General features: G+C 44.0%; 1 protein-coding gene across 10 annotated transcripts in view; it reads left to right on the forward strand.

Moving 5' to 3' along the window:
• Positions 1-26,406, forward strand: part of LOC127045833 (KAT8 regulatory NSL complex subunit 1-like) — a 137,624-nt gene that overhangs the window by 2,233 nt on the left and 108,985 nt on the right. For 3 of the 10 annotated variants that reach the window (XM_050942520.1, XM_050942521.1, XM_050942525.1), the window contains exons 2-3: positions 514-654; positions 21,795-21,882. Coding sequence is in view for 2 of the 10 variants with exons in the window: in XM_050942517.1 (XP_050798474.1) it covers positions 7,042-7,454 (413 nt within the window). In the remaining 8 variants the exon portion in view is untranslated. Of the gene's footprint in view, positions 1-513; positions 655-6,968; positions 7,455-17,243; positions 17,547-21,794; positions 21,883-23,569; positions 23,694-26,406 lie in introns of those variants that run through there. The other 7 variants (XM_050942526.1, XM_050942523.1, XM_050942519.1 and 4 more) reach the window with 7 other exon arrangements.

Here is a 26,406-nt window from a genome sequence, read left to right on the forward strand (position 1 = left end):
GCTGCTCCCTTATAATTTTCAGCTGAGGCATTAGGGTGCTCACATGGGAAGTGGCAGATCCTGGTTAAATTCCCCTCTCTGTGTGATGAGAAGGGATCGGAACATGGGTTCTCCATCTCAGGTAATCTTTAATTACTGGATTGACTAGGATATTCTGATTTGGGTATCTAATAATTTAATTAACGTGGAATAGCTTTAACAAATATTGGGTGAGAGTGAGGATCACACACTATTCTGGTGGTTGACACTCATGGGAAACTTCTGTTCAAATCCCTTCTCATCAGGCAGAGGGGGTAATTAAACTGGTGTCTTTTATGTCCTGTGTGAGTATCCTAGCCACTAGGCTGAAGGTTTTAAGGAAGACCTCTTTCTCTCCATCCATATGTATGTATACTTTTTTAAAAAGTGATTTTTCTCCATTACATTTGTAAAATTTTCTTTTTTGTCCACATAATTAAAACTGCATCAGAGGACAAACACTCTTGTTCTTATTTTTTAATTTTTCCCTTCCAGGTTAAATGCTAAGGTTGAAAAACATATTCCAGTTCCAAACTCTTTGCTGTGGCTTACAGTGCAGAGCTTTGGTTCTCTCAATCAGACAAAGAAAATGGATGGAACAAAATGTGATGAGACAGGCAAGGGAGTCACGTGAAGGTAAGAAATGTCTGACTACTGGCATCTCCCATAACTTTCATCCAATTTCCCTCACAACCCTGGCAAAATCAGGCAGTTCTGACTTTAGAATGCATCCAGAATAAATGGACATGGCAGGAGTACAATGTATGGGGTGGGAAGAAAGACTTCTTTTTTTGGTATTGCACTTTCATTTTTTCTTCTATCTGATTAGCAGGGAGCTTCAAATATAGCATACTTTATTCTTATTCCAGCTTTTAAATAATTATGAGAAAAATGACTGAACCAGGTTTGGTTAGGTCTGGAGACTGGGGGGCAGCTGCCAAAAATGTTGAATTAGGCAACATTTATCCCTCTGAGACCTCTACAGATGGGCTGTATAGGAAGGAATAATGGTAATGAAGAGTGAGCACCTGTCCTTTGGGTTTGATTTCTGAATGTTCAGGATTTTGAGGGTAAAATAGACTGTTTTGAAGTGAACTTAAGAAAAGTTACTGATTTGGAGTGGTGAAGGAAGGGGAGTTTTATTGCTTTATACTCTCTTTGTTAATATAGGGAATTGTTAGAAGGTGCCATTATTTTAAACATTAGGCATGTTCAGTGACCAGTGCTGCTCTATTTCCTTGAAACATGCTGGCTACAGAGTACAATATTTTGCCCAAGCTTCCCTTAAAATATCTTGCAGGATTTCAGTTCTTCTTTTCCAAACATTACTAATTTCTAAGGAGTAAATCAGAGGTACCAAAGTGTGACCTGAAATCTAAATGCAGCTCACTGCTTCTTTTTCCTTGTAACTGCAAAATGAGGACAAAGTGGATCATGATTTGAGTTTTTTTAATTGGTGCTAACAATCACCAACAATCAACTTCTATTCCCAAAATTTCAGTATTGGGCTAGAGTAACAAAGACAGAAATGTTTCTAACTTCAACACACTTACTTAAGGAAAAAAACAACAAGCCTCAAAGCCGTAAACATGAAACTGAATCTATCCATAATAAAGTTCCAAACACAACATAAATAGTAAAAATAAATTAGATTTTTCTAAAAAAAAAACCCCTCAATTTTATGTCTTCAGTGGCTATAGGCAGTCAAGTGTGTGTGGGCAGGGTGAGGGGGAAGAGTGGTAGAACACTGCTTATCTCTCACTTTCCTTGCCCCTTCTGGTGGCTTTTACTCTTTCACTTCCGATCATTAAGGCTAAGATTTTGTCATGGTTATTTTTAATAAAAATCACAGACAGGTCATGGGTAACAAACAAAAATTCACGGAGCCGGTGACCTGTCTGTGACTTTTACTAAAAATAATCATACAAGCCTCCTGGGAGAAGTGCACAGCCTCAGCTGCAGCCCCCACCACAGGGCAGGAGTGCAGGGCCCCGGCTGCTGCCCCCTCTGCAGGATGTGGGGTAGGAGCACATGGTGGCAGGAGTGCAAGCTGCGGGGCAGAGGTGCATGGCCCTGGCTGTAGCCCCCACTGTGGGGCTATGTGGGGAGCATAGCCCTGGCTCCAACCCTAGCTGCAGCTGTGGACAGCTGAAGCTGAAGAAGTCACAGAGGCCCGGTAAAGTCACGGAATCCATGACTGCCGTGACCTCTGTGACTAAATCGTAGCTTTACCGATCATCATTAGGCTTCAGATCTTTCAACCATTGAGACAAATGAGAGCAATTGACAGTATTAGGCTCTGACTCTGCAAACTGCTTTAGGTGCAGCATCTGAGTCTTCACATGTAGAACAGTTTATATAATTAGGGTTTCAACACTATTCTGTCAGGTTGTCTTTCAGCAGACTGTCATGTGGTCCTATATCTGGCCATTCAGGTGACTTTCTTTACAATTCTAGACTAGATACTTAAGTTTCTATTGAAATTATTTCATTGTTAAATTTACAACCACTAGAGAGGTGCTGGATGGAGTGGCAACTAAGGTCAAACAGAATTAAAATACAATTTGTAACCATAATCCAGGTTGCTCCAGAGTTTCCATTCTAACAGGGTTAATAAAGTTTTCTATAAACTGTCTATTTTGAGTTTGAGGATTAGTTTGAAAATCTTATTTGTAGTTTATGAGATGCTTGAATTAACAATAGCTGAGCTGCTAAGTAACAGTGACCATAAAGTAGTGAAATGTAACTGACTAGGGAGAAGAAAGAGAAGTTTGAAAAGGGAGATTTAAACAAAATAAGGAATCTAGTCAAACAGGCCATGGAGTCAAAAGTAAAGAAAACAAATGCTGCAGATTTGGCACGGATGCTTGCTATATAAGGAAACAGCAGTCTGAGAATACATGCATGCCTCTGAACAAAGAAGGAAGCAAAAAAGGAAGAAGTAAACCAGTATGGGTAAATTGCAGTGTTCAAGAGGATTATACAAACTCAGCCAAAATCTTTCAGAATTTGGAAATCTAACTATAGAGAAACTAATAAAAAGGAGCATAAACTAACAGGCAATGTTGAAGACAGAAATTAGGAGATCTAAAGTGAAATTTAAAGAGCAAATAACTAAGAGCAAAAAACAAGAAATTCTTTAAATATGATCACTAGAAAGCTTTGAAAAAATTGAGTCTGCTGGATCACCAGGAATTAAAGGGAGCAAATAATGAAGATTAAACCAATTTCACAGAAGTCATATTTATTTAGCTTCTCAGCATCATTCTTCATGGCAGAGATGATGGAGATAGATACTCTCTTTTGGTAATACAGATGAGGTAATATCAAAGATTGCTGCCAGAAGAGGTGATGCTGGAACAAATTGTTAAATTAAAAGCTTTAAAAATCACCAGGCCCAGTTCACACAACCAAATGTTCTGAAGGAACTTAGTGACTGAGCTGCTAACAAAAATACTAAAAATTGCTACTATACTGGATTATTGGCAGGTAATGTTTAACTTATCTTTAAAGCATCGAAGCTACTAAGTGTAAAACTTGGAACTTGTCCGTTTCTAGTCTCACGTTTTAGAGAGAAGAACTTCACTTTAAGCAACAAAACATGACAAGATGTGTATTGTGCTAGGGTATTACTGTACATTTCCAGTTTGAAGCAGAATGCTACAGTCTTCCAAGAAATAGCAATATATCCGTTGTCTTTTCATTATAAAATAGCATAATGCTAACACTATTAGTGATTAAAAAAACCAATGAATCACTCAATAAGTAATTTTTTCTGATTATTATATCAAAAAGTCTAGTTCCCAATTAAAAACGATTTAACTTCAGATTTTACATTAATTTTGTATTTAACTTTGCCTAGAAGCAAGCATGCTTTTCTTAAGATTTCTCTGGAAAAGAAAGCTTGAGATCTTCATAAATCTTTCTCCTCTTCTGCCCCTTTTTCTTTTTATAAACAAGCATGACAAATGTCATCCCAGAGAGGAATCTTTTCAGAATTACAAATGCCTGAAATAGGAGCTAGTAATAGAAGTCTTTCCTTGGCTTTGCTAGAAAATACAGCAAAAACATAATATTGAAATAGTTTTTGTGCATTTAAGTTAATAGATAATTATAAACACTAAATTACTAACTGTTCTTAGCCTTTCATTCTGGGAAAAATATTTAATCAGATAGATTAATGTTATAATCTTTATAACGTATTACATTGGTAGAGGAAGTTTGCCGTGAGCCTCTCTTAAACCAATAAAATGTAAAATAGTTTTATTCCAGTTTACAGTAGAAGTTCAGTCAAATAAAATTGTTGTAGTCCCTTCCCAAAATAAATTTAAAAGCTTCTGATGACCACATGTGGAAAACTTGCTTCTCCTTTGTCACAGTTTGCTTCCAAAAGCAAGTGTTCTTTGGTGCTCTTGTGGCTTTTTTTGGCGGGGGAGACTTTTAGACTGTTAGTTTCTAAATGATAGCTATTCTGATTTTCTTGATAGACTAAATTTTTCTTCTTAATTTACTTGTACTGCTCCTAATTAATACTCTTATTGAACTAACTAAGTCTCCTAACTGTTCAGCATTAATACTGTTTATTTGTTTAACTAAGTGTGTGGTCTCATGCAAAGGGCACCTGTCTGAGACACAAACTTGAATTTTACTCGCAGCTCTGCTGCTATGTTGACTTACTGATTCACCTTGGACAAGCTGCTTCCCCATGGTAAAATGAGGATGATCTTTGACCAGCTTGGTAATATGTCTTTGAGATCTATGAATGAAAAGCTTTTGTTATATTGCCTCAGTGTTTATGGCTTTAAGTTTCATGTATGCTGTGGGGTTTGTCAAATCTCTGAGTGCTCAGTGTTCCAGATCAAACATATACAATGAAAAGACCTTTTAAAGGCACTGTTTCTGTGAGTAAACCAGTCTCCTACAACCCTTTCAAACGTACACCTGCCTTTCAGGATGTTGATCTTTCTACTGTGATCACCGTCCACTGCCTTTATATAAACTGAATATTGGTAACCCCAGTTTAAAAAAAAATCATGAGATTAGCAGTAAAATTAATACATTTAAAAATTGATTTTGATTGTCTTGATTTTTGAACTCACACTGCCCATCCCCAGTGTATTTGTGACAATTAGTGTTGCTATTTCTCCCAAACATATTTAAGTGATTTTTTTGATCTCCATTGCAGGAGCTCTCACCCCCACATTTGCCAGTCTTCCCAAGTCCTCTATTAGTTCTGTCCCCTTCTCCCAACCTCCACCATCAGTTCTGCCCCCCTCCCAGCCTCACCCTCTGAATCTCTTGCAGTTTCCTGTGGCTCTTCATCCCTCTCCCAGGTTACTGGCTTGTTTTTTTGGAGGGGAGAGGAGAGAGGAGACAGCAGTACAGAGGTCTGCTGCAGGATCCCTTTCTTCCCCTTCCAGGCTGGAGGTGGGAGCAGGTCCAGGGGCTCTCTGCCTCTCACTCACCGTTCCCAGCTCTAGTGTTGCAGGAAGGGAAAGGGGAGGAACAGAGAAAAGCTACTGTTACCCATTGAAAGGAAGGAGGGTGCAGCCTGAGCTGTTGGGCTCTAACTGTTCTTAGTTTTCCTCCTATGAGAATTGTCTGTGCCTGGAGAGTGGGAGCGCTTTCTGCTTCTTGCAGCAGCTCCAATTGGCTTCTCTTCCTCCAGAAGCAGGGCAATGGGGAAAGCTGCCATCTAAGGGGGTCTCCCCAATACAGAAGTAAAATATGTGAGAGGGCTGGAGCTTTTTAGAATGATTGTGGCTCTGGCCAAATTCACCTGAGTTGCAAAGAAATTGGGAGAGTTGGCAACAGTGAAACTGAAAATAGTGCACTCCCCTGAGTTGCCTAGGTGGCAAGTCCGGAAGAGTATTCCTAGGTAGTTGCTGAACCTGGATGTTTGGTTTGTTGCCTGGATAAAGTCAGCTGATGATTGAGATTGGGCTTGTGTTTGAAGCACGGAGAGAAATGTGTGGTACTCTAACACCAATATCCTCCTCTTATGTCTGCTTGTAAATAGAGAAGGAAGAAAAACCGTTAGGGTCTCTGAAGCACAAAGATAACCGCTTTGCTTGTATACGATTATGAAGTGCTTAAAGTGCGTATGGGGGGCTCTATAAAGATGTGGGAGCACCAGCTTGGGTAAGAGAGTGCTTTAAAGTACATTCCCTTAGTCACAGGTCTGTATGTTTGTATTTAGCTGAGTCTGACCCCTTGCCATCGCTGCCTTAAAGCACTGGAATCGTGCTGCTTCCTCTTTGCTCCTCTGCTTGCACTCAGGGCATGGAACAAAGCTGAATCCCCAGGGCCTGGCTGACTTCCTTGCACAAGTGAGGAACTAGGCTGGCTGTGTAGCCCGTCCACTGAGGAAACCAGTAAGTGCTAGTGATACCACTGGAGGGCAGTCACAGCCCCGCCTTTCCCCGTCCAGCTTTATCTCGCTTCGGCTGTACCTATGAGGGGTGGGGCAATAGTTGTGATTGGTACAGGGAGCTGTCCATTTCTCTTTTTTGGCCGTGGTAGAAGGAGTTGTCTACTCTGATTGGATAGAATTTCCCCAGTGAAGGAGAGTGTATCAGGGAGGGGCGGTGATAGTAGCAGAAGGACCAATCAGAACGGAGAGGAGGTGACCCCCCCCCGCCCCCGCGAGCGACCGGAGTTGTTGACTGCGACAGCCCTGTGCACGCGCACTTACGCTGAAAAGGGCGGGGACGGGGTCTCAGAGTGCGCTTGCGTAGACTGGAGAGTGCGAGGCCGGTGCCGTGAGCGGAGACGATGGGGTTAGTGTGCGCATGTGCTGGGCCGGCGGGGGAGGGGTCGGGAGAGGTTTGCCTGCGTGGGGGAGGGCGTGGTATGTGCGCGCGCGGGCCGGACTGGGCGCGCTGAGAGGCGGCGCTCCTGGGCGCTGTATTGTCCGGGCTCGGCCGTCGGGAGGTGGCCGTGGAGGGAAAGAGGAGCCCGCCAGAACCTGCGGCTCCCATGGAGAGCCCAGGCCCCCCGTGACGCCTCGCTCTCGGTCCCCGCATGGCGGCGGCCATGGCCCCAGCGCTCCCCGAGCCGCCCTCCGAGGTGCCCCCTGAGAAGGAGGCAGCGGTGCGGGGCCGCCAGGCAGCGCTGTGGGGCCGGGCGCGCAGCCTGTGCCGGAGGCTGCGGGCGCTGCAGGCTCAGCAGGTGGAGCGGCACGTTCGGCAGCAGCTGGCCGGGCTGGTGCGGTACATGGGGCGCGCGGCTCCCGCCGGCCTCCCTCGCGTCCTGGGGCCTGACCTGCGGCAGCTGGCGGCCAGCGCCACCGCCAGGCTCCGGGCCGCCCAGGGGGCTTGTGACTCGGACGCCACCGACGACAGCAGCAGCAGCAGCGGCGGCTCTAGCTGCGGTTCCGGGGGGGAGACTGACAGCGAAAGCCCGGAGGAGGAGCGACCCGTACCGACCCCTGCAGGGTGAGTAACGGGGGCTGCTTTGTCGCGGGTGAGGGCTGCAAAGTTACCCGCCCTTCTCGCACCTGGGGCCCGAGGGAAGTGGCGGGGTCGTCCCGGCGCCTGGGCTTCTCTCCCGCAGCTGTGGCCAGAGTTTTCCTGAGGTGCATTTGAAGTGCTGTGAGTCACTTGGCGTTTCCCTGCCGTACACGCTGCAAAACCCTTCCTGGTGAGAAGGAGATGCTGTGACAACCGCAGCGACGGGAAAGCCGCCACCGCCTGAACTGCTCACAGCAAAGCCTAAATCCGCATCTCCTCCTCCGAGACGGGAATCTGCGTCGCCAACTTCTCCACTGCTTCCCGCCCCACCCGCTCTCAGTCAGACTTCTAACCTTGAGGTTACCGGCTCCTCCTCTAAACTCTGTCACCAGATGTGCGCATTCCTACAACTCACCGCCTCCTTACTGATACTACTCTCAGAACGCGGATTCTGGCTATGTCCTCTCACGTGGGTGAATAAATAAATGCATCGTCATAACGAGTTTTTTTCCTTGAGTGCCTGATCCATAGTTTCAGGTTTAAGTTTTCAAACAAACCCACTTCATGCCTATTTTTGTAGAGTTGCTTCAGTATTATAATTAAGTTTCTGCTATGTAATTTAGTTAACATCTGATTTACTTAATCTGATCTTCCATTTTCAGGTAGAGTAAAACATTGGGCAAAAAGAACACAAAGTATGAGTTTGCAGTAATAGAAAAGAAGAGAGTGGTTTTGTAGTAAATGCACTGAGTTGGAAGGAGATCTTGATTCAATTACTGGTTCTGCCATAGATTTCCTGTGTGAGATTTGGTGTCACTATTTACTTCACTTATCTTATTTAAATGCAGATACTTCCTTCATCTCAAAAGGTTGTTGTGACATTCTTAAATACTATCCTGATAGGTCTTTTATCAAAACCTAGAGAGAATCATAAGGACACTTTCTTGAGGCAAGGGGACAGTACGGTAACCAACATCTTAAGACCATCATATAGGGCTTTTGAATAATTTTTTTAGACCAAAACAGTCTCTTCAGATTGTAAATTTGTGTTGTAAGTAATCTGAGAATTGGGATTCTGGTTTGTGGTGTTTATATTGTAATATATATAGATGACTTTACAGAGGAGAACTGATTTGTTTAAAATGTCATTGATTTATTTTCCATGGTGCTAGTAGAATGTGTATCTCTTCACAGACGTTCAGGGTGAGGAGGTCCCTACCTAAAGAAGTGTAATAGTTGGAAAAAATCAAACAGGCCATGATTTGTGGGGTGAAAAGTACAAAAGGGGAGAAACAAAGAACGTTCCTGTCTTTCGTTTTAAAAAAAGTTTCTGAAACTCACTGTTCCTGTTGAGCATGGAGATCTTGAAACACCACTATCCTTGTCAACAAACAACTTTCAGCATAGTGAAACTGGGATTTTTTGGATGTATATTACAAATTAAAACCATCATGTTTTCATACTGTTAATTTAGTAATTCATTGGCTTTAATAGAGGCCATATGTGTGCTTTGAAAGTATTGCATATTTATTACAAGCTATTGTTTTGCTTTCTAGGGAGGAAGTGACTAGCAGACTGGACAGTTAAATAAATATGTATCTCTGCCTATATTATATTATATTTTATCTCCTAGAACTCAAAGGGACCTTGAAAGGTCATCGAGTCCCATCCTCTGCTTTCACTAGCAGGACCAAGTATTGTCCCTAATAGGTTTTTGTTTTTGTGTGTGTGTGGGTTGTTTTTTTTTTTCTCTTCCCCAGATTCCGTAAATGGGCCCCCTCAAGAATTGAGCTCTCAACCCTGGGTTTAGCTGGCCAGTGCTCCAACCACTGAGCTATCCCTCCCCCTAGTTGCTTAGTTTGCGATGTAAAACCTCTTACTTTTAGACATAAGATGCGAACAGCAGTTGTAGGATTCGTTTAGAGCATTCAGCACAGTTTCAATATTATGTAATCTATCCTGTGAAGCAGTGACTCTGAAAAAAGTCATGGTGGATAATCAACTAAACATGAGTTCCCAGTCCAGTGCTTTAGCTAATGCAGTTCTTGAGTGCATAAACGGGAATTTCGAGTAGGAATAGAAGGGTTCTCTCTCTTTGGTGTCCACAATTCAGAAAGGATGTTGATAAATGGGAGAGGGTTCAGAGAAGAGCCATGAGAATGATTAAAGGATTAGAAAATCTGCTTTACAGTGACAGACTCAAGGAGTTCAGTCTCTTTACCTTAACAAAAAGAAGGTGAAAGGGGTGACTTGGTTACATTCTGTAAGTACCTCCATGGGGAACAAATATTAAGTAAGGGTCTCTTCAGTCTATCAGAGAAAGGTATAACCCCTAATTCTGTGGCTGGAAGTTGAAGCCAGACAAATTCAGATTGGAAATAAAGCAGACATTTATGAGAGAGTAAGTAACCATTGTTCCCATTTATGAAGGTGTGTGGTGGATTCTCTCACTGCCAATTTTAAAATCAAGATTGGATATTGTCCTATGAGTTATTTTAGGATTATTCTAGGAATTATTTTGCGAGCATTCTGTGGCCTGTGTTATACAGGAGGTCAAAGTAGATCGGAGTGGGCAAACTATGGCCTGGGGGCCACATCCAGCCCTCCAGATGTTTTAATCCGGCCCTCGAGCTCCCGTTGGGAAGTGAGATTTGGGGCTTGCCCCACGCAGCACGACTCACAGAAGCAGTGGCATGTCTCCCCTCTGGCTCCTTCCCCTAGGGGCAGCCATGGGGTTCTGCACGCTGCCCCTGTCCCAAGCGCCGCCCCTGCAGCTCCCATTGCCCGGGAACCATGACCAATGGGAGCTGAAGGGGCAGCGCCTGTGGACAGGGCAGCACACAGAGCTGCCTGGCCGTGCCTCATGAAGCCAGAGGGGGGACGTGCTGCTGCTTCTGGGAGCCACTTGAGGTAGGCGCCACTGGGAGCCTGCATCCCTGACCCCCGCCTGCACCGCAACCCCTTGCCACAACCCTGATCCACCTTCCACCCTCCAAACCCCTCAGTCTGAGCCCAGAGCAGCCTCGTGCACCCCAGCCCCTCATCCCCAGCCCCACCCTAGAGCCATCACCCCAACCACCTGTCCCATCCCCACCCCAGAGCCCCCTCCTGCACCCTCGATTCCTCATTTCTGGCCCCATCCCAGAGCCCGCACCCCCATTCGGATCCCTCATCCCCTCTTGCAATCCAGCCACCAATTTCGTGAGCATTCATGGCCTGCCATATAATACCCAGATGTGGCTGTTGGGCCAAAAAGTTTGCCCACCCCTGAACTAGCTGATCACAGTGGTCCCTTCTGACTTTGGAATCCATGAATCTGTGATGATATTGATCATTTACTGATAAAAGCTCAAAACTTGCAGACTGTTAATCTTGGTTCTGTTCCTATCACTGACACACTTGGACTATAGCAGAGTAATTTAATCTACGTGTCAGTTTCCCCTTGTCAGTTAGGGGTTACTGATCTGTTAATTAGGGGTTACTGTGTCTTAGGGCTGTAATTAACTTTTAAGTACTTTGAGATGATTGGAAGAGAGGGCTCTTTTTAACAATACATTTTTATGGTGCACGTAATCCTATAGATTAGGCTGCATCATCCAGCTCTTGAATGATCCTCTTCCTGATGTTTATTTTCCAGTTATCTAGTGAGGTGAGTATTTTATTCCCCCCTGTGGTAACTTATTAGCTAAAAGTGGATGGAAGGGAATCATTATTGAGAGGCAGCATCCTTCTAGAAAGCAGTCTGCACCCTCACACCACAGAGCGGATGCTAAGATTCTTACTAGGGTGCTACCCCTCTTCCTGCTCAGGAGTTTCATCTTCATTATAAGCCTCTGGTTAGTAGGTGTCTGATACATACACTGTTGTGATTCTACGTAGCACAGGGGTGGGCAAACTATGGCCTGCGAGCTCCTGCTGGGGAGCAGGATCTGGGGCTTGCCCTGGTCTGGTGCTCCAGCCGCGGAGCAGGGTTGGGGGACTCACCACACGGCTCCCTGAAGCCATGGCATGGCCCCACTCCAGCCAGGGTGCAGGGTTGGGGGACGCACCACACGGCTTCCGGAAGCCACAGCATGGCACCACTCTGGCACTCCAGCCAGGGCGCAGGGTCAGAGGCTGTTCCATGTGTCTCCCAGAAGCCAAAGGATGATCCTACTCCGGCCCCTACACGCTCCAATGGATGGGGCAGCATGCAGAGGCTTTTTCCTCCTAGTGGGTAGAGGGATAGATCTTCAAAACTGATGACTTAACCAGAAGTAGATATAAAAGAACTTATGAGCAAAGGTCCAGGATCAGGACCTTGGTGGAAATTCCATTGTCCTTCCCAGCTGCTTTTTGGTTGGCGGAGGTGGTGCTGCGCTGCTTAACCTCACTGGAGATGTGGGGCTTATGTTTTCATAGCCTTTGGGTAGTAGGTGTCTGCGAAGCTTTTAATCTCTGGGGATTTGCTGTATTTTAAGTGATATTCCATGTTTTGTTTCCCTCTTGATGCATGCAGTGCATCTCCTTTTGAACCTAATTTTGTATTGCTTTTTTTGTGAGCTGAAAAAATTTAGGAGACTGTGGTGTGGAGGCAGTACATGCTCTAACGTTGCCTTTGTAGTAAAATTATTTTAAAATATTTTGTATTTGTTGAAGGAAACAAACACTACTTAAAACACTTAACTAATTCTTGAAGGGTATATTGTACTTGAACATTCAGAAAGCCTTTGATAAGTGACCTTATCAAAGGCTCTTTAGAAAAGTAAGGAGTCGGGGATAAAAGGGAAGGTCTTCTCATGGATCAGTAAGTGGTTAGAAGACAGGAAACAGCATTGGAATAAATGATCATTCTTCACATTGGAGAGAAGTCCTGGGACCAGTGCTGTTCAACATACTCATAAATGATTTGGAAAAGGGGGTAAACAGTGCAGTGGCAAAGTTTGCAGATGATACAAAATGTCTTAAGATAGTTAAGTCCAAAACTGACTGACTGAGTTACAAAGTGCTCTAACAAAACTGGGTGACCAGGTAACAAAATGGCAGATGAAATTGATTGTTAAATGCAAAGTAATGCACTCTGGGAAAATAATCCCACCTATACTTACAAAATGTGACTAAATTAGCTGTTATCACTCTAGTAAAAGATCTTGGAGTCATCAAGGATAGTTCTCTAAAAAATCTCGGTGTGCAGGGACAGTCAAAAAAGCTAACAATGTTAGGAACCATTAGGAAAGGAATAGATGGGACAGAAAATAAACTGCCACTGTAAAAATCCATTTTCCCCCCACACCTTGAATACTGCATGCAGTTGGGTTGCCCCGTCTCAAAAAAGTTACACCTCTACTCTGATATAACACGACCCGATGTAACATGAATTCGGATATAACGCGGTAAAGCAGCTATCTGGGCAGGGCTGTGCACTCTGTCGGATCAAAGCAAGTTTGATATAACGCAGTTTCATCTATAACGCAGTAAGATTTTTTTTGTTTGGTTTTTTTTTTTTTTGCTCCCAAGGACTGCGTGATATCGGGGTAGAGGTGTATATTTGAACTGGAAAAAGTACAGAGAAAGGTAACAAAAATGAAATAGCTTCCATTTGAAAGAGAAGAGAGCCTGGGATTGTTCAGCTTGGAAAAGAGATGAGGGGGTGCGGGGGGTACAATAGAGGTCTATAAAATCATGAGTTGAGTGAAGAAAGTGAATACAGGAGTGTCGTTTACTCCTCCACGTAACACAAGAACCAGGGGTCACCTAATGAAATTAATAGGCAGCGGGTTTCAACAAACATAAGGAAGTACTTCACACAGTGCACAGTAAATTGTAGAACTCATTGCCATTGGGATATTGTGAAAGCTAAAAGTATACCTGGGTTCAACAAAGAACTAGGCCTTGTCTATGCTACAAAGTTTTGTCGACAAATAAAACTAACCTAATGGTAGACATGGCTTTTTGTGCAAAATTTTTGTTGACAAAGTGCTAGAGTAAGCATTGCATTGGATTTTATTGCTTTAATTGGCCTCCAGGAAGTGTCCCACCATGCCCATTGTGACTGCTGTGGTCAACAGTTTGAACTCCTCTGCCCTACAGCCAGGTAAACAACCATCCGCCCCTCCACCTTAGAAGCCCTGGGAATTTTTGAAATTCTGTTTTCTGTTTGCGCAATGTGGACAGGTCTGATCACATGTTCCCAGGTGATCATGGCAGGTTATTGCAGCAGATACTTTCCAGCTTGCACCACTGCGTAGCTGTTGGATCTGATCAGTATGTGGGGAGAGGAGTCACAGCTGCACTTGAGCCATAGGAATTGGGATGTCATTTCTCAAGACTTTTGTGCAAAGAGCTATTATTGGGACACACTCTGCAGTGCAGAGTGAAGATAACGGAGCTGAGGCAGGCATATCATTAAGTGTGAGAGGCAAACAGTCACTCATGCTATACCGAAGACCTGCTAGTTGTCAGTGAAACGCCCAGGGTGATCCACAAGCGCCTGCAACACCATGGAGAAGTATCTCTTCCTATTGATGTACTCCATTGCAAGCTGGCCTGGTGCCAAAATTGTAATGTGTGCGCCATCTGTAGCCCCTCCACAGTTAAGGAGACCCATTTTTGCAAAGCCATCCACTATTTCACACACATTTCCCAGAGTCATGGACCTTTGTAACAGGATGCCCTGCACATTTACATTAATGCATCCCCAATGGTCAGCTTCTCAACTCCAAATTCATTTGTGAACAACTGGTAGCAGTCTGGAGTCGCCAGCTTCCGCACAGTGCCACACACTTCTCTAACAATAGGGCAGTCTCATTCTGATGTTCTTGCACTTCAGTGCTGGGGTGAGCTCCGTGCACAGTTCCAGGAAGGTGGCTTTTCACATCACAAAGTTCTGTAGCCACTGATTGTCATCCCACACCTGTCTGATGATACGATCCCATCATTTAGTATTTGTTTCCCAAGCCCAAAAGTGACCCTCTGCCGCTATTCTGTGAATGCCAAAAGCAATCTAAAGTTGCTCCTATCCATATTATACAGCATGTCAGGCAATTGGGAGTCAGCTTCAGTTAAGAAAATTGCGATTAACTGCACTGCCATCCTCAATGTCTTCATGACAGTAATCAGAGCATAGGAGAGCAGTGCAGGATCCATTCTTTCTCACAAAAATGCCTGGTTGCACAACAAAGAAGGGCTGTTGAAAAATGCCATGAAAGAAAGCTGTAAGCCTGTGGAATGCTGGGACAGAAAGCAATGCATCACAGGACATTGAGCCCAGTCCGAAGATGCACTGCAGTCCACTCCACTTTCCCATGACATATAACGACAGAAGGTGTCGAACTGGGCTGTGGGATAGGTGCTCACAGTGCACTGCTCATACTGTCGATGCTAGTGCCCCAAGTGTGGATGGGCTTTGCTGACAGCGTAAGTGTGAGCATGCAATACCGATTTTTATTATAGTGCCTTTTGAATGTCAACATCACTTTTGTTGACAAAACTCTGTAATGTAGACAAGGCCTTTGATATGTTGATACGAGGATAGGTCCATCAATGGCTAATGTGGTTGCTTCTCTATATGCTCCTAAACTTCTGACTGCTAGAAGCTGGGACTGGATGACAGTATGGATCACTCAGTAAATTGCTCTGTTTGTTTTTTTTTTTTTACTCCCTCCTGAAGCATCTGATGCTGGTCACAGTCAAAAGACAGGATACTGTGCTAGATGGACCATTGGTCTGACGTACTATGGTCGTTCTTACGGTTTTACTATTTTTTGCAAAAGCAGAATAATTTTCAATATTACTTAAGGTTGTGAGGTCAAGTTAGGCCATGCCAAAGTTAAGGCTGTCTATGCAAGTTTGTTTTGCCCTTCTTGTGTGTATGTGTTATGATTCTCTGTAACTATATGATCGCATACAATTTTTTTTTTTTTTCCTCACAGGACCTCTTCCCTCATTCAGTACATGGGAAGGATAGTGCTTATTTGAGGAGCAGCTATTCAGCAATTTGTTTTATCATAGTCTTTCAGAGTCTGGCCCAATGCCTTATTTAGTGCACATTATAAGAGTATTTCCATGTTGGCTTTTTTTATGTTGATTGTAATGTTAGTAGCTGTGTGCTTCATAAACACTAACTTGTTTTCAAAACTTGCCTGTAAGATGAGATGTATTAGTTGCATTCTGCAGCTGGAGAACTGATCCACTGAGAAATTAGTGGACAACTTTGGTTTTAAGTTTGAGTGATCAAATTGAGAGGCTGAGGGCTTCATGTTTTTCAGAGTATGTAGCATTATATAACACTTTCTATGTTCAGAGCACGTCTCCATTTGACTTCAGATGCTGCTGTACAGTGCTTAACACTTCTGCAGATTAGACCCCATGGGTAGAGCTGGGCACTCAGAAAATGAGGTGCACAAGTAGTGACCACCCATGTAAAGTTTGATTTAAGCAACTTGCCTAGCATCACATAAGAACTCCGTGGCTGTGACAGTGATGCACTCCTAATCCCCCTTGCAACATTCTGCTGCTTTAACCATGAAAACATCCTTTCTCTTCATGCAGTCCTTTGCTTCGTGCACTAAACACATTTAAGCTTTAGCCACAAATGAGGCAGGAGTTGACCAACAGCCTCTTTTGATACATAATCCTGATACATTCCTAGAGCATGGTACTTTCTGTGCACTGAATGAGGCAAAGATCTTATGGCAAAAACAGTCGTGTAATTAGGATGGCATAATAATGCGTGTACACAGGGGGAGTTGAATTAGGTTTGCACAGGCAGTGTTAATTCTGGCATTTCACAACTTGAGGACTTGAGTTTATAGTGTTACAAAAGCCTATATTAATAGAATGTTATGTAATTCTCTAGTGTGTGTTTTTTAGCCATAATGGAATATTTTATGTGGAATCATTGACACTCATGTTTTTCATTGGATGTGTTGGAACCTTTGAATCCATAGCACAACCACTTGGGTAACAGAGTAACTGAAGGCTGTAGTTGTTTCACATAAAGGCAGATGACCAGCCACTAGATGAGGATGAGCCCCGTATAGCAGTTAGTTTCACAGATATTTGCTGACCAAAGAAATGTTGAAACTGGAATCTTGGATTCCATTCTGGGTTCTGGAGAGGGGTGTCTCTAGTACTCATTGTTTCTTGTGCATTATCTCCCTCCCTAATCCTGATACCCTTCTGCCGTTGTTCCATACTAGATGATCACAGTGGTCCCTTCTGGCCGTGGAACATATGAATCTGTCTGTCAGCACCCCCCTACTCTCAAGTCTCTGTGTCTCTCCTGTCCTGGGCTTCTCATTTAACATCTCTCCCCCAGCCTCTTTACACTGGTTTCCAGTACCATCTTTCTGCCAGTTCCAATCATTTCCCCCTCCACCCTTGCAGCACCTTGTCTCCTCCCAGTCTGTCTCTGTGCACAGCCCCTGCCAGGCATAGTCTTCCCTCTTCTCCATTCTGATTGTTTGTCTTTGCATGTGCCACCCCTTCTCCAGTGCAGCTCTTCTTCCCTCTGTATTAGTCATGTTGTGTCGTCCTCCACCCCGTCTGGGCGTCAGCAGGAAGATAAGAGTTTTTTGTGCCTGGTGCAATGACCCTCAGCAGTCAGAAGCAGTGATTGTAAGGTAATTGCGGCTCAGCCGCAGGATGGAGCATTCCCAGTACAGATAATCTTTGGAGAATGTAGCTGCCAAACGCTTAAGTCTGCTGACCACGTGCAAACTGAAATTTTTTCAAAGGCTGATAGCTGCCAAATTTGGACTTTTTTTCACAGGAACAGCAAAAGGCACATCCCTGATGATGATGATGATGATGATAAAAAAAAAAAGGCATCTTATAATGGGAAGTATCAAGCAACCTGCATTCTAGGAGGAGCTGGTAATGCCACCTATAATATGACTCAACATTAACAAGTCACCGGGACCACATGGCATTCACCCAAGAGTTCTGAAAGAACTCAAATGTGAAGTTGCGGAACTATTAACTAAGATTCGTAACCTGTCCTTTAAATCGGCTTCAGTACCCAATGACTGGAAGTTAGCTAATGTAACGCCAATATTTAAAAAGGGCTCTAGAGGTGTTCCCGACAATTACAGACCGGTAAGTCAAATGTCAGTACCGGGACTTAGTTGAAACAATAGTTAAGAATAAAATTATCAGACACATAGAAAAACATAAACTGTTGAGCAATAGTCAACATAGTTTCTGTAAAGGGAAATCGTGTCTTACTAATCTCTTAGAGTTCTTGAAGGGGTCAACAAACGTGGACAAGGAGGATCCAGTGGACATAGTATACTTAGATTTCCAGAAAGCCTTTGACAAGGTCCCTCACCAAAGGCTCTTACATAAATTAAGCTGTCATGGGATTAAAGGGAAGGTTCTCTCATGGATTGAGAACTGGTTGAAAGACAGGGAACAAAGGGTAGGAATTAATGGTAAATTCTCAAAATGGAGAGGGGTAACTAGTGGTGTTCCCCAAGGGTCAGTCCTAGGACCAATCCTATTCAATTTATTCATAAATGATCTGGAGAAAGGGGTAAAAAGTGAGGTGGCAAAGTTTGCAGATGATGCTAAACTGCTCAAGATAGTTAAGACCAAAGCAGACTTTGAAGAACTTTAAAAAGATCTCACAAAACTAAGTGATTGGGCAACAAAATGGCAAATGAAATTTAATGTGGATAAATGTAAAGTAATGCACATTGGAAAAAATAACTCCAACTATACATACAATATGATGGGGGGCTAATTAAGCTACGAGGAGTCAGGAAAAAGATCTTGGAGTCATCGTGGACAGTTCTCTGAAGATGTCCACGCAGTGTGCAGAGGCAGTCAAAAAAGCAAACAGGCTGTTAGGAATCATTAAAAAGGGGATAGAGAATAAGACTGAGAAAATATTATTGCCCTTATATAAATCCATGGTATGCCCACATCTCGAATACTGTGTACAGATGTGGTCTCCTCACCTCAAAAAAGATATGTCACTAGAAAAGGGCAACAAATGATTAGGGGTTTGGAGAGGGTCCCATATGAGGAAAGATTAAAGAGGCTAGGAATCTTCAGCGTGGAAAAGAGAAGACTAAGGGGGGGATATGACAGAGGTATATAAAATCATGAGTAATGTGGAGAAAGTGGGTAAGGAAAAGTTATTTACTTATTCCCATAATACAAGAACTAGGGGTCACCAAATGAAATTAATAGGCAGCAGGTTTAAAACAAATAAAAGGAACTCCTTGCCTGAGGAGGTTGTGAAGGCTAGGACTATAACAGCGTTTAAAAGAGAACTGGATAAATTCTTGGTGGTTGAGTCCATAAATGGCTATTAGCCAGGATGGGTAAGGAATGGTGTCCCTAGCCTCTGTTTGTCAGAGGATGGAGATGGATGGCAGGAGAGAGATCACTTGATCATTACCTGTTAGGTTCACTCCCTCTGGGGCACCTGGCATTGGCCACTGTCAGTAGACAGATACTGGGCTAGATGGACCTTTTGGTCTGACCCGGTACAGCCTTTCTTATGAATGTGGCACATTCTCAGTCAGTCGTACTATTAGTAGTGATGTAAAGTGCCTTAAGTTTAATGTGTCCATCTGCAGATACCAGTGAAGCAATCTCAAAGGTAATTTTAAGAGATTGCTCTGAGGGTACTGATTGGGGGGGTGGAGGGGGGGAAGCTGGGGGAGCTATATTCATCAGTATTTAGCCTTCCTTAGCTGGTGGCTTTAAATGGACACAACTTAAAAAATATTGCATATCTTTTATCCCATTTCACATGAGAATTTGTTACTAAAACAGATCTAAAGATCTGTTTTCTTGGTATGTTCTTTGTATTTGAGAGAGGGTGCATGTAGTCAGTTTTGATTTCTGTATCAATAGTCAGTTTTACAGTGTTACGCTCTTACATTCCTGAGAGGCTGTAAACATGTAGATGAGCTCTGAAAACAATGAAAGTCTGCTTAGTTGCTGCAATGTAATAAACACATGAATTTCTAAGTGTTTATTTTAATGGAGTAACTTTTAAATTGATAATTAAATTGAAATTTTAAAATATAATTCACTCTTTTCTTGCCTGGGAATTTACATAAGGATATAACAAATCCGAATGAGTCCATATACTAAGGAATGGTTGCAATTATCTGCATATATTCGATATGAATTTGTTGTTTTTAGGGACAAAATCTCTTCCATATCAGCATTGTCACTGAGTACAGTGAGCAAAACTAATTAGCCGATAGGAATTTATGTGTGAGCAGTTCTTCTCTGTTTGTTCGTACTTTGAAGACTTATTGCCAGCTAGCTATGCCTGCAGGGAAACTCATTTCCTAGCTCTGCCTAGCAATCATTTTCATAATGCTCTACTTAAAATAAGAACACTTTGGAAGCTAATTATACTGTAGATGGTGCTTTTGTAACTGCAGTGTAATCTTCTGAGCCCCAGGTGGAAATGATGCTGGCTTAATAGATGAAATATGGAAGTGGGAACCAGCAAGCTGAGTTTGATTACTGCTTTAGAGAGACAACATTTTGCAGCAGGACAGTGACAATCAAATGCAATTGGGTGTGCCTCGTTATGTAGAGAATTAAAGAATTTGAGGTTCCTAGCTTTAACGTGATTGATGCATAATACGTAGTAGTACATCTAGGACTTGATCAGAGGCTCCAGGAAGTCTTCTCAGCAGTTGAAATGTGATTGAGTCATACACAGTATTTGATATATGGAAGGAGGTGGTATCACTTCAGAGTTGACTTTACTTCCTTTAATAATGAACATCAGATTTGGTGAGCTAGCAAGAATTTACCATCTTAGACTAGAATTAAAATGTTATCCAAAAATTTTATGAAATTACTAATGAGCATGTCGCCGGCAGTGTTCCTTCTATTTTTTCCCACCCATGTGCAAAATGAATTTTGTTATGTGCACCAATATGAAGGTGATGTGTGGTGGGGTGGGGCCAAAGGGTTTGGAATATGGGAGGGGGCTCAGGGCAGGGGCAGAGGGTTGGGGTGCAGAAGTGTGTGGGCTCTGTGGTGGGGCTGGGGGTGAGGGACTCAGGGTTGGGGCAGAGAGTTGGGGTGTGAGGGCTCTGGCTCGGGGTGCGGGCTCTGGGGTGGGGCTGGAGATGAGGGGCTCAGGGCTGTGGCAGAGGGTTGGGGAGCAGGGGATGAGGAGTTTGGGGTGCAGGAGGATGCTCAGATCTACGGCAGGAAGAGCGGACTCCTCCAGTTCTCTCTCCCCACAGAAGCACCTGGGCTGGATTGAAGAGGTGCCTCTCCCTGCCACGGCAGCTCTGGGATTGGAGCTTCAGAATAGGCAGTCCTCCCCTGGCCCCAGTAGGTCTGGGCTGGGGGAACCCCTCGGTCTGGGCTGCCCCTCCCTGACAGTGCCACAGCAGAGTTGGGGACAGAGGAGGGGCACCCCTCCATGGCCTTGGCAAGTCCCTGGGTGGGTTCCTTGAGCATCTGAGTGGTGCTAAATAGGCTGCTGTGTGGCTGCGCAGCTTTCTGGGAACTTAGAGGCAATACTCCTTAGTAAAGTCCCTTAAGTGTTGGAAGAATTCAATTCAGTGAGGCTGAAATATTACACAGGATCTCTCTTTAAAAGCAACATATACTTGTTCTTGAAGAGGCCACCTAACTAAATTAAAAATGTGTCTCTCTCTTAGGGGTTGGATGTTGTCGCTGAGATCCTGATAAACACAGGGAATTCCCAGGCACCCTGGTATCTACACCTTTCCTCCCACCCCCACCCCGCAGAAGTAGTCTCAGAAAGGAATTAATCCATGTGTTGTAAGACTTTGTTAGGATCAGAGCCTCTAAATTGGCATTGGAAGAATAGAATTGTCACCCTGAAGAGTTAGACTTGGGTGTGCAGCAGAGAACTCTCTTGATAACTGGTTCTGAGTCTGGAACACACTCCCCAAAGATATCGGAATGTCCATGAAGCTCTGTCTCAGGGGAAAAAAAATATAAATCCTACTTTTGATTAGGCTTTTCACAGTATCACTGCAGTTTTTTGTTTGTTTGTTTGTTGTTTTTTTTAAGCCAGTCTCTGCACACTGCAAGGAAGAGAGAACTATATCTTCAACACCTCAGAATTCTGTGAGTTGCTCATGCTGTGGTGATGGGAACTGTATTAGAATCTAACTGGAATCACATCTAGATGTAACCCAAGCTTGCTTTCTGGATATTCAGATTTTTTTTTTAGAGTAGTGGGAGAGGCTCGATCTGCAAAAACAGTACAACGTTTACTTAAGCATCACATATTGGTTAGACACTTCACAAATTTAAGCTGACATCTGTTTTGGCTGTCATGTAAACTTAAAGTCAAAACCTAATTTGTTTAATCTGTTTCAGCATTAGACATGAGGACAAACATTACTAGAGAACTACAGTTGGAGTTGAGAACTTGATTATAATTTGAGAACCCAGCACAATACCACAGGTGAGGCTGACAGTGGAAGCAATAAGATTGTATTGAATGTTAGTGAAAAAGCTTGAATATTCTCCCTGTGTGCAAATGCTTAACCATAAGTGCCTTCCAGTGACGACAGAACTTTGCTGATGCACATATTAACTTGCGTATGTTACCAAGTGGTCTTGCTTCACTTCTGAAAGATCTAATATCAGGGTGCAGTAGTAAAGTTTTGTGTTACTGATTTGATTGTTTCTACAGAACACTGTACGGAATACTTACTGAGATGAATACAAAGTATTATCAGTTATAACTAAATTTCATTGTGATTTACACCTCTGCCCCGATATAACGCGACCCAATATAACACAAATTTGGATATAACGCGGTAAAGCAGTGCTCTGGGGTGTGGGGCTGTGCGCTCAGGCGGATCAAAGCAAGTTCGATATAACGTGGTTTCACCTATAATGCGGTAAGATCTTTTTTTTGGCTCCGGAGGACAGTGTTATATCGGGGTAGAGGTGTATTTATTTGTTTTGAATTGTTCACTCTCCAACTTGCAAAAGCCATAACTGCTAGTGCAAATTAGTGATGTTCTGCTGTTTTACCATCTGGGAGTGAATTTTTATGGAAAGTGAAAAGGCTTATTTCTATCTAAATCTGAAATGTTAAATATTTAACTTAGATTCGTTAGGGTTTGAGGATCAGAGTATGTAAACATTTGTGGTTCTCTTAGTCATTTAGCTAAGGAAACAACTTGATTAGAAAGGGAGAATATAATTAGCATAATATCAAATCCCCTGCTAATGCCAGTACTGTAATGGTGTCCTTCAGAACAGGAAACAGGAAAATTAGTATGTTCTTCTGTACATCCTTAAGGCTGCCTGTGTTAAACAGAGCAAGATCTACAGTTGGACTTTAAATTGTTATCTTGCTGCAAGGCATCTGCTCATAGAAACATGTGAGCAAAGAAATGTGCTGACTCTTCCTGTTAAAAATTTGCTTCCTATTAAACATTCGACTTAATATTGGAGCACTGAGATGACTGCCATGGTGACTGGTATTTTGTTTGACTTTTAGATTTTCATGCCTCTGAAATTCCTTAATAGATATCTAGGTATCCATCATAAATGGGACCATACAGTGAGATAATTTGGCCTTGCTGGATGAAGGGACCTCCTTTACTAATGTTATTTGGGGAATTCTCATTGTCTTCAACTGGTAATTCAATTTGGTGTCTAGAAGTTTAAACCATATAGTATAAAATGTAAATATTGATCTAATGTAGACAACTGTTGTTGCTAAACATGGTGATTGGAGTGTATGTAAGAAAATTCCTCTGAACTATCTCATGTTCATATGTATTGCAGCGCTAATAGCTAGTGGAATGCACTAGGAGTTTTTAGAGGAGAGAAGCTATTTTTCCTCTCAGATATTTCTAGATCACCCATCACTAGCATGCTAACACCCTCTATTACAGTGGCTATCAATCTTTCCAGACTACTGCAGGGAGCCCCGGGCCCTTTAAACCGCCAGCCCGGGGAAGCCGGTCCAGTCCAGCACAGCCTACCGGCTCTTGCTGGTACACCGTACCAGCCTGTACCGGCTTACCTCTGCCCCCTCCCTTTGTGAAAGGCGAGAGTCTAAGACCCTCTCCTTTCCTCCCTCATGTAAGCTGGGGTCTGGGTTGCCTTGTTGCCTAAAGGGTATCTGAGCCCATCTCTGTTTCCCTCTCCCCCTCCCTCCAAATGAACCAGGTTTTGGGGAAGGCCTGCCCCTGGATGGAGAGTTTAGAACAGGAATACTTGGAGCACACATGAAGAACACACTGCGGATATTGGGTGAGGATCTAAGAATGGGCATGTTTACATCAGAAACGCTTCAGCACTGGGATGGAGAGATGGGACCATCAGTTACATGAATGAAGTAGTTCATACATCTCAAACTATTGTTTCAGGTTGTATTCATTCCATTGGCTGTTCTTTTATCAGAGAATATATCATTGACATGAACGAGCCACTTCAGCACTTCACTGAGCCTGCTATGCTATGATGGGTTTGTAGTGCCCCAGCGCCTCCATTTTCCCTCTAATTATAGCAGAGTTCCACCAGCTCTATTGTATTTGTTCTAGACAAGCTTTCTGTTTAGAGCACTTGAAGTTGAGCTTTAAAGTCCATACAGTTACTCGGATTGCCTTGAAATGTTGTGCACTTCATGGGGAGGTGGGGTTTGGTCAGTGAACCAAATTTGGGACAATGTGAGCAAGAGGTTCCCAAGATACAGCCCCCAGAAAAAAAAAAAGCTCTTAAAGTTGACACATGCAACATTTTCATGCACAATTAGAGATCCATCCATGGCTAAGATCATTGTGCTAGTGTCTCCGGTGCTCAAGGGTTGCCCCTACAAAATGCATAGCACCCACCAGCTCTTTGGGAGAAATCAAATTCCAGCATTCTTTGAAAAAGTTCTGGTAAGCATATCTAAGGTCCTACGTGGATTACCCTCTGCATGTACAGAGAGAGAGCCCACTGGTGTTGAAAGCCACCTGAGATTTGCAGGACTTCAAGGGAATGTTCTGGCCATTGAATCTGAACCCCACAGAGGCACACTGAGTTCAAATCCCCAACCCAGGGTAGAAATTAAAAAGGGAAGCGTATTGCTTGAATCTGCTTCTGTCAAAGAAGAATTTTTATTTTGGGGAAATATAATCTGAGTATAGTAAATATTCAGAAAGCACTGAAACTATTTTTGAAAAAAATAAATTGTATCTGCAAGTGTATGCTGGGAGGGGAAGGTGATTGGGGTGGAAGAGTGGGTGGAAATAAGCGAGGAAAGGGTTTAGGTGTGTGAGGAGAGAGATAAGTGGGGATGGGTGCATAGTAGAGGGATTAGGTGATGGGGAAATGGAGGGGGTAGGGATATCAGGAAAAGGGAACAGGGGGTGGGGATGAGTGACAGACTGTGGGGAAATAGGAGCATATGCGTCTGTCACCCTGATATTCCCCTCCCATGTGCGCACCATGATCTGGAGGGCCCCAGCCCATATTTAGAGGTTTAATACCCCTGCCTGCCCCCTTCTCTGAGCTAGGATGTGGGGGACCTTGTCCTTCCAGGGGATCAGAGCCTGTCTCCCTTTTCCCCACTATGTGTGGGGGAACTGGAAAGCCCCGTCCCTTGGGCATGCAGCTGAGAACAGGCATGTTTATTGTGGCTCTCCTGAAGTTGGCTGGATAGGGGGAATGAGGCTGCAATCATCTTAAGGTGTTTTTATTCAGGTATGCCATCGTATTGAGATAAATGGGCCACTTCACCCCTTTCTGAGCCTCCTTTACACTGAAAGTCACAGGTGTTGGTAGGAGTTAGTGGTCATTGTGGCAGCTGTAGACAACGTGTAGAACAACAGTGGACTACCCACTTCTGGTCCTGTACTCTTCTCCCTGCCCCTTGCCATCCAGCTGTTCCAGTCAGTCCTGTGCCTTCCAGTCCAGTCACCCTCCTCTGCAGAAGGATGTGTGTGTAGTGTTGTTTGCTGCACATACCAAGAATGAAGGGGGTTGGGCATGTGAGGGAAAAATGCAGACTGGCTAAGGAATGCACAAGATACAGCTCCTTTTCAGAAAATTGTATTAACATTTTAAAACAGCCTTTGGGTTCTCTCATCATCCATAGGGAAAATTCTGATTTGACAGTTGGAAAATGGGATACAGTGCCACATAGACACACTAGGGAGTGCCTAGGATGTGGGGAAGCTTGGTCAGAATAGCATGATGGGGGCCAGTGAGGAGGGTGACTGGACTGGAAGGCACAGGACTGACTGGAACAGCTGGATGGCAAGGGGCAGGGAGAAGAGTACAGGACCAGAAGTGAGTAGTCCACTGTTGTTCTACACGTTGTCTACAGCTGCCACAATGACCACTAACTCCTACCAACACCTGTGACTTTCAGTGTAAAGGAAAGGACCTACCTGCACCTGCCCTACACTCACTCAGCCTATTCAGAATACCACTTTGCACTTACAGGATACCATCTAAACCAGGATTTCTCAAACAGGGGTCGGCGCCTCTGTAGGGAAAGCCCCTAGTGGGCTGGTCCGGTGTATTTGCCTGTACCATCCACAGGTCCAGCTGATCGCGGCTCCCACTGGCCGTGGATCGCTGCTCTGGGCCAAAGGGAGTCGCTGAAAGCGGTGGCAGTAAGTCCCTCGGCCCGCACTGCTTCCAGCAGCTCCTGTTGGCCTGGAGCAGTGATCAGCCCCCAGTGGGAGCCGTGATTGGCCGGACCTGCGGACAGGGCAGGTAAACAAACCAGCCCAGCCCACCAGGGGCTTTCCCTACAGATGCGGCAACCCCTGTTTGAGAAACCATGATCTAAACCTATACTTTCCCTTACCCATCATTAAACCCACAGACTGCTGTCATATCCCACCTCATTACTGACCGTTCCTGTTGCATGGCAAGTGTCTCGGACTCACAGATCGTGCCCACTCTTGGCCCCGTGTGGTCTGTGGGGGGTGCCCCTTTCAGTGAGACAGCCCTTCTCGGGGGGTCCACTCTC

This window comes from Gopherus flavomarginatus, chromosome 2 (assembly GCF_025201925.1).
Source record: "Gopherus flavomarginatus isolate rGopFla2 chromosome 2, rGopFla2.mat.asm, whole genome shotgun sequence".
NCBI classification, from domain to species: Eukaryota; Metazoa; Chordata; order Testudines; family Testudinidae; genus Gopherus; species Gopherus flavomarginatus.